This window comes from Jatropha curcas, chromosome 3 (genome assembly GCF_041381405.1).
Source record: "Jatropha curcas cultivar XTBG-Jc1 chromosome 3, XTBG_Jcur_1.0, whole genome shotgun sequence".
NCBI lineage: Eukaryota > Viridiplantae > Streptophyta > Magnoliopsida > Malpighiales > Euphorbiaceae > Jatropha > Jatropha curcas.
Window position 1 is genome coordinate 25616691 of NC_143153.1, and position 8874 is coordinate 25625564.

The 8874-nt window shown below is 30.3% G+C and overlaps 1 protein-coding gene and 1 pseudogene across 1 annotated transcript; one reads left to right on the forward strand and one right to left on the reverse strand.

Annotated features, from left to right (window-relative positions):
* Positions 1–284: 284 nt before the first annotated feature.
* Positions 285–3541, reverse strand: LOC105636560 (ras-related protein Rab7). Its single transcript, XM_012219862.4, has 7 exons — positions 3186–3541; positions 3027–3053; positions 2734–2833; positions 2506–2652; positions 1710–1790; positions 1493–1638; positions 285–561 (listed from the first exon to the last, which is right to left on the reverse strand). Exons 1-7 carry the CDS (start codon positions 3242–3244, stop codon positions 498–500), a joined length of 624 nt encoding a protein of 207 aa, XP_012075252.1. The 5' UTR covers positions 3245–3541; the 3' UTR covers positions 285–497.
* A 2579-nt stretch (positions 3542–6120) lies between these two features.
* On the forward strand, positions 6121–8495 carry LOC149497795 (uncharacterized; annotated as a pseudogene).
* The last annotated feature ends 379 nt before the right edge of the window (positions 8496–8874 follow it).

An 8874-nucleotide genomic window follows, 5' to 3' on the forward strand; every position in this document is an offset into this window, starting at 1 on the left:
AGTTTAGGAGTTAACAGCACTCACACTCTGAGTGTTTTGTAGAAACTTCTAGAATATTGAATGTGGTGCCATGTGGTTGATCATCTTTAAAACTACTTTTTTTTTTTTGTCTGCCAATCATTTAAAAATTCTATTTTTCCTGAAAAAAGGAAAACAACTAATTTATGTAGTGTATAGATTATTATTATTATTATTATTATTTAAAATCTGTTTGGGCTCAGCGAGTAATTACAACATGTAAGGCGTGTTCTTAAAAACTAATATTATTGAAATTTGTACATCAATTTGCTTCTAACTGTTAATCATTAATTTTAAAATAAGGATAACTTTGAATTATTGCAAGCACTTTACTTCACCACCAGTCAGTCTACCAGTGAATATGCTAACATAATTTTAAAAAATAAAATGACTAAAACAACCCCAGCCCTCCAATTAATAATTTTATTACATAAATAATAAAGAATCAAACAAATAATAAGAATAGCTTTGATCCTTTCTCAACATGCGCAGCCTCCTCTTTGTTCAACTTCTGAAACAGTTTCTGATATTCCCTGGAAATAACTGGAGGAACTTAATAGAATAAGTTGCTTGTAAAATACAATAACTAAGGATAATTATGTAATAAAATTTCTCTGCTATAAAGTTGACTTAAATTTAAAATAATATTGAAATAATTGCAATTTTATTACTATATGAGTCAACAACTATTTGATACTTCACATTAATTTGGTCATACATATAATGACATACCTCTTATATGGTAAATATATTTATTAATCCTTAAAAATTTAATTCTCTTAAATTATTTAGTCATTCTATCAAAAAACGTCATTATTTTAAAATTTAATACTGCATTATATTTCACTATTTGATTGGTCCTTCACATTTAATATATTATTACTATTTAATTTTTCATATTTACTATTGAATTACTATTTAATCCCTCGCTTGACGACAAAAAATGACACTTTTTAGATAGAGGATTAACTATTTAATGTAACTAAACCTTAAAGATAAATCAGTGTATTTAGCAAACAAGAAAGACGAAATTGCAATTATGATCAAACTCGAGATACTAATTAAATACTACATCTGTTCTATAATAATTGTCACAATTGGAATTTCACGTTAACAAAATCATTAAATTTATCTAAGTTAAAATAAATTATTAAATAAATTGACTATATTACATTTAATTTAATACTAATTCTCTAAGAAAACTATTAAATTGAAGTAATTATTATTGGTCATATACAAAAGGTAAACATGAAAAAAAATATTTATTACTATTTGAAACCACAAATGTGACAAGTATTTTAGAACAAACTATTTTTTTCAATACGACAAGTATTATGGAACAGAGATAGTAGTTATTACTTGCCCTTAATATATTTGAATTAAGGTAAGTATAAATTCAAATTTAATAACTAATAAGATTGATGTTATAGTAGATGAACCCTATTTAATGTGGATTGTATATATATAAACTCACATGTCATGTTCATGTTCAGTGGCTAATGCAGTTTTGGCAACGCAAAGAAAAGCTTCATCAACATTGTAATCCTCTTTTGCTGAGGTCTCAAAATAGGGTATGTTTCCCTTAGAGACACACCAATCCATGGCTTTTTTCTGTGAAACCTGCAAACAAAATTCTTCACTTAAATCTATTCTTTAACATTTAATTAATGCACCTTTTTTGGCATTCGTACCACTCTGCTGTTTCCACCATCTACGTCTATTTTGTTTCCGAGTAATATAAAGGGGAACGCATCGGGATCTATTGGATCGGCCTGCCATTAAAGAATGAAAATGATATGAAGTTTCAATTTATAAAAACAAGAATTACATTTAATCAATTAAAAAAAAATTTTTCATAAATACTAATTAATAAAAGTATATAGTAATTAATCAGAGACTTAATAACTTATAAAGCAAGTAAACTATGATATTTTTTTTAAAGAGTTTGTATTTAGAATTAGACTTGCCTATATCCAATTTATTATACAATCGCACACCAAGTTAATTAAAAAAGATTTTTTTAAAAAAAATTGGTACTTTGTTTTTTTCTAGTGAATAGTTAAAATTTAAACAAAAAAAAATTATTTTTAATTGATTTGGTATATGAAGTAGGCTCATACACCACCAGGTGTAAGTGAGTCGTTCTCTTGTATTTATACTTTCACTATTTAAATTAATTATTTAAAAATATACTTAAGATAAAATTATTTTAAAAATGAATTAAATATTCTTACTAAATTCACTATGGTTTAGGTCATGAGTTTAATCTTCTGCGCGCAAACTCTCCCAAACTAGTCTCATTACTTTTGAGGGCCAGCGAGAATTAGTCGGGTTTACCATGGACCGTAAAAACGGACAAGGCCTAGACACCCTATGGAAGTATCCAAAAAATAGGTTTTTTTTCTTTTTTGAAACTAAATTCAAATAGAAATTAAATTATATGTTAATAAGCAAACTAAATTAATTAAAAGGCATTATGATGTATACCTGTTTGAGAAACTCTTCATGCCAATTGTTAAGTGTTTCAAAAGATCTAAGAACATTCACATCATAAACAAGAACACAGCAATCTGCTCCTCTGTAAAATGCTGCCCCTAAACTTTGAAACCTCTCCTGCCCTGCTGTATCCCATATCTGCCATCAAATTATATATCCAAACTGTTAAAATAAATTAGTAATTAATTACCCTAATTAATTAATTAATTAATTACTCACTTGTAAGGTTACCAGCTTATCATCAACCTGTAGTTCCTTGGTCACAAAGTCAGCACCAATTGTAGCTTTGTACTGTTGACTGAACTTCTTATATACATATCTGAATAAGCAGTTTAAGGATCTAACATGTCCAAACTAATGGGTTTTGATCGCACAAAAAATTGCATCAGAGAACAAAGAAAACATTTGGTTCATAATATTTCTCATAATTAATATTTAATCTATATTCAGCGATGAATTTTTAGTGTGGAATGCCAACATTATACTGATTCATTATCATGTAGAGTGGATACTGATTCATCAAAGATGTTTTTCCCACCCTGAAACCACCAAGAGAAAAATACAGAACAAAAATTTTCTTGAGAATCAAACAGTAAAATAGAAAAAAAGTTTAGCCGGATACAGGAAACTAATCCATCCAAAAATTAAAAAGAAAACTAAAATTTGCTTACCCACTATCGCCAAGAACGATGACCTTAAGCAGTGCTCTTCCCTTGGTGGACATATCCATGACGACAGAATTAATTAAGAGCTCTTATATCAATAAAAGAAAAGACAAAATTTTGTTTTGTGTAATATATATACTTCTTTAATACCAATTTTTTCCAATCTGTTTGGCTAATGGGAAGCTTAAAAGAAAGTTTGAGGAAAGTTTTGAAAAGAAAGAACACACTAATAGCAACAGTGCTTTAAAGAAAAGGGAAGGTCATTTTCAAAGTGGTTCTTGATTCTTCTTGATCTCTTTCTTTTGTTTAAAAAATTTTCCTTTCTTTTCTTTATTTTTTTTATTGTTTCGTCCTTTTTCTCTGTGTTTTGAATGATGCAAGAAAAGCCATGTGAGTCTTTCAAAGCAAAAAGTTAGGCGCCAGCAAAGCTGAATTTTCAAAATATATAATTTTTTTTCAATTAATTTATGTATGAATTTGTTGGTTTTTAATATTTATTTTAATGTAATAATATTTTTTTTCATTGACTTGTTCACTTGACACTTTGTCCCATCTCATCGTGCTTGCCTGCCTGTTCTTTTTTCACAGGTTGGATGCCAATCATTATCTTGTGTAGTTTATTAATTCATTTATTAATAATATTTGAAAATAAATCATAAATAAGTCTGTTTGAGTTGAGTAGAGTATTCGATATGTAAAAAGAATATATATATATATATAAAAGGAGAATATCCATATTTGTTGTTTTAATTTTCATTTTTAAACTCATTTTTTTTCTTTGGATATTAATAAAATATTCCACATTGATTCAGAATTAAAAAGATATAAAATATGCATAACATAACAGTAAATACATATACGACCTCACGATAGATTCAGATTGGAATTTATTATCTTTTTCGACTAAAAAAAATTATAAAATATAATAAAATATTATCAATAATATTTAATTAACTGATTAAATTTTATTGGTAATTAATAATTATTGTGTCACATCTAACCCAAATGATTATGGCTTGCGCTACCTCCGTATGAAATTTCTTAACTTACCATCAATTACTGGAAAAAATTAAATAAAAAAAGAAAAAAAAGTGATTTCTATTATTAAAATAAAGACAAAATATACTTAGGTTCATAAATTATATTCTAATTAGTAATTTTATCATACATTTTTTAGAAATTATTATGACAGTTCTAATATTTGCTTAACTAATTATTGAATCCTTTCATTAGAAATCATCCATTTCTCTAAAAAATAAGTAATATTCTATTTGAAAAGTATATATATATATATTTTTATTGTAAAGTGATATTTTTTTTATTGAAATCACCTAATAATAAATTTAAGTAAAAGTTATGAATATCACAGTAATTTCTAGAAAATAGAAGGACAAAAATATTAATTATCATATAATTTAAGAAAACACATTATTTTATTATGAAATACTAATGAAATGATTGAAGAATTTGATTCTGATTTTTTTAATTATTAATTGTTCACCTAACTATGGTTAGAGATGCTTCGGAAGTTGCCTTTTCCCGTGACGTGCTCACCAAAAATCATGTTACCTATATTAGATTGATTCACAAATCTATGGATGGAAATTGGCCAAGTGGGCATATATCCTCAAAGCTTTTTACATTTTGAATAAAAAGTTGTCGCATTATTGATACTGTTGTTACTTTTTTTTTTTTTTTTTTCTAACCTGATCAGATTCGCTTAACAAAGAAAGGTAAGCATTTTCTCCTATTTACAGAGATTTCATATTTAAAATTTGAATTCGACATTTTTAATTAAGTAAAAATGAATCGTTACCTTCTTATCTCATTTAGAATGTATTGTTGCTACTTTATTATTAGGATAATATAATATACTTTCATATTTTTGGGGTAGGTAGGAACTACCATTTGGTCTTCATTAAGTAGTTGTATCTTTCAATCTTGCAACTACACGTCCTTCCAATTATCTTCCATAAATTCAATAATATTTTTAAGACGCTAAATTTTTAATTTTAAATATGACTGAGTATTAGGAAAAAGAAAAAAAAAAAATTTAAGTGGCATATATTTATTTTTAATTTTATTTTATAATTTAAACTAAAATATTATATATATTAATTCTTTTAATTTTATCAATATATACCTCATATTTTATTTTGGATGATAATTGTGGCATCTGTATGATTATTTTTGAAATTTAACTAACATGACTATTAAAACTAACGGTTTGGATTTCCGTCCATCACGATCACATATCAATACTAACTAAAAAATTCAGTAATTATTCAATAAAAAAATACAACTCTTTTGCAGTTAAATTCTAAAACTTAGAGCACAATTCTCTATACAATATAGAAACTAGATGCAAGTATTATAAATTAAAGTATTTAATAGGTCTAATAAAGTTGAAAGTGCCACAGTTAAAATAATAAAGAAAAATTACTTTTGGGTCTCTGAGGTTTTATAAAATACATTAACTCGTCCTTACTATTTGATGGAATTATTCCAACATTTCTGACATATGCCTTTGTCTGAAATTTTTAGTCCTTCCGTTGAAAATGTCATATTTTTTTCGTCAATTCTAATAAAAACACATAAATACCTTTGTTATTGAAAGAGTCTTTTTCTATTGAAATTAGTTACTTGAAGATAGGAGTATTTGGCTTTCTGTTTCAATAAAGTTCTAGGCTCTAGGAGAGATAGTTGATTCTGACTTATTCTTGTTTTAGTTGATAGCAGTAGCTCGCATGATCTATTTTCTTGCATTCTGTTGCTTTGTAAAAGGCTATTTAAAGCCTAGCTTAAAATTCAATAATAAGCAAGTATCATATTCAATTTGATCAGAGTTATTTTAAAATAATTCTTTTACTCTACAAACTGGTATCAGAGCCCACACTAGGCCTAAGAAAATGGAGAGAGAGAGAGAGATGAACATAATAAGATGAATGAAGAGAATTGCTCTACAAAGATTCCACACTTAAATGGTCTCCACCACGACCATTGGAGTGAATTAATGGAAAATTTGCTCAGAGCCAAAGGGTTGTGGAGTTTAGTTGAAAATGGATTTTGAAGAGACTCAGCCAGGAACAACGTTGACAAATGTACAGCAGGAGCAGCTGGAGAATGAGAGGATGAAAGATCACTAGGTGAAACACTACCTCTTCCAAGTTATTGATCGAGTAGTTTTCGAACAAGTTTTGGGTAGGCACACATCCAAAATTGTTTGGGATTCGTTGAAAAGCAAATTTGTAGGGAATGACCGAGTAAAAAGATCTCTTATAAATTCTTTGAGAAGAGATTTTGAGGTATTACAGATGAAAGAAGGAGAGACGATCATAGAGTATTTTTCCAGGGTCATGGCAGTGTCAAATAAGATGAGAAGCAATGGAGAAAAAATGCTTGATTCTAAAGTGGTTCAGAAAATTCTTCAAACTTTGACGGAAAGATTTACCTATGTGATATTGTCAATTGAAGAGTCCAAGAACACTGAATCACTCTCATTTGATGAGCTTCAAAGCTCTCTTGTAGTTCACGAGCAAAAATTCAATAGAGTAATCAGTCGTGAAAGTGATCATGCTCTCAAGGTGGAAGATTGAGCAGAAGGCAGAGGCTGTAGAAGAGCACTATCACGAGGAAGAGGACGTGGAAGAGTCACCAGAGCAATAGTGGAATGCTTCAAGTGTCATGATCTAGGACACTTTCAGTATGAGTGTCCCAAGTGGAATAGGGAAGCCAATTATGTTCAACTAGACGAAGAGGAAGAGTTGCTGTTAATGACATACATAAAAAACCAGGATGCAAAGAGGAGTGCCACTTGGTTTATTGGCTGAGGTTGTTCGAATCATATGTGTGGTAATCAAAGTATGTTCTGAAGTTTAATAGATGAAATTAAACATTTGGTGAAGTGTGGCAACAACCCTAGAATGACAGTAGCCGAAAAGGGTAGTGTGAAGCTGGTGTTTAACAGTACAACTTTTGTTATTAGAGATGTTTACTATGTCCCTAAACTTAGAAATAACTTGATAAGTGTGGGAACTACAGGAGAAGGGTCTTGCAATTCTCATAAAAAATGGGGCATGTAAAATGTGTCATCTAGACAAAGGACTAATTGCACACACAAGAATGAGTGCAAATCGAATGTTTGTGCTCCTAAATGAAAGGTCATCAATCACTAAGCCATAATCAGAAGAGTGCTTACTCACTAGCTCCTTAGACCTCACATATCTTTAGCACTAACAATATGGGCATTTAAGTTACAAGGGGTTGAAAACTTTGCAATCTAAGAAGGTGGTACGTGGACTGCCATAATTAGAAGATTCAAAGACAGTATGCATCGATTGTTTCACCAGCAAGCAATTCCAAAATGCAATTCCCAAAAAGAGTAAATGGCGAGCAAGCAAGGTCTTGGAGCTTGTTCATGTAGACATCTGCGGTCCTATTGATCCCATATCCAGTAGTGGAAAGAGGTACACTTTATGTTTCATTGATGATTATAGTTGTAAAGCATGAGTGTATTTGTTGTTTGAGAAATTAGAAGCTTTGGAGTGTTTCAAAACCTTCAAGAAGATGGTGGAAAAAGAAGCAGAAGAGTCCATCAAATGTTTAAGGATAGATAGAGGTGGCGAGTTCACTTCATTCAATTTCAAAGCATTCTGTGAAGAACAAGGGATCAAACGACAACTTACTACTGCATACACACCTGATTAAAACGGCATTGCCGAGAGGAAGAACAGGACCGTAATGAACATGGTATGTTGCATGCTAGCCACCAAGAAGGTGCCTAAAATATTTTGGACTGAAGCTGTAAACTGGACGTTCTACTTGCTGAACTGGTGTCCTACTCTTGCGATAAAAAACATCACTCCTCAAGAAGCATGGAGCAGAGTGAAACCATTAGTTGATCACTTTTGAGTATGGGGTTGTGTGGCACATGTGCACATTCCAAAAGCAAAGCAAGGTAAATTAGAAGATGAAAATTTTCCTTGTATTCTTTTGGGTGTTAATGAAGAGTCGAAAGGATATAGGTTATTTGATCCTAAGACTAAAAAAATTGTAGTTAGTAAGGATGTTGTATTTGAGGAAAAAAGGAGCTGGGAATGGGAAAGAAATTTTCAAGAGCAAATTGAGGCAAAGTTAGTATGGGGAGATGATGACCTTAGTGATAAAGAAAATAAGGGAGCAAATAGAGGTGAAAATGATAATGGTGATAATGATGGGTTAGGTAGTGATAAGGAATTCGATAGTAGTGATGAAAATAATGAGGGTGGTGAAATAGTGAGGCTAGGAATGGTGAGGGCAGTTCTCAGGATGTGGTAGCTCAAGGGAGAGAAAGAAGGCAGTTGCCATGGATGGGGGATTATGTCACTAGAGAAAGAATAAGTGAAGGTGAGGAAGCAGCCTATATGATACAAGATATTGCAGCTGAAGGCCCTATTGTATTCGAAGAAAAGTGGAGAAAGGCTATGGATAATGAAATAAAATCCATTGAAAAAAACCAGACTTGGAAGCTCATGGACCCGCTAATTGGATCTAAAACCATTGGTGTTAAGTGGATCTTCAAGACAAAACTGAACGAGCACGATGAAGTTGACAAGTATAAAGCTCGACTGGTGGCAAAGAGATACTCTCAATAGCAAGGGATTGATTTCAATGAAGTTTTCACTCCAGTGGCTCGAATGGACACCGTAAGAATGAT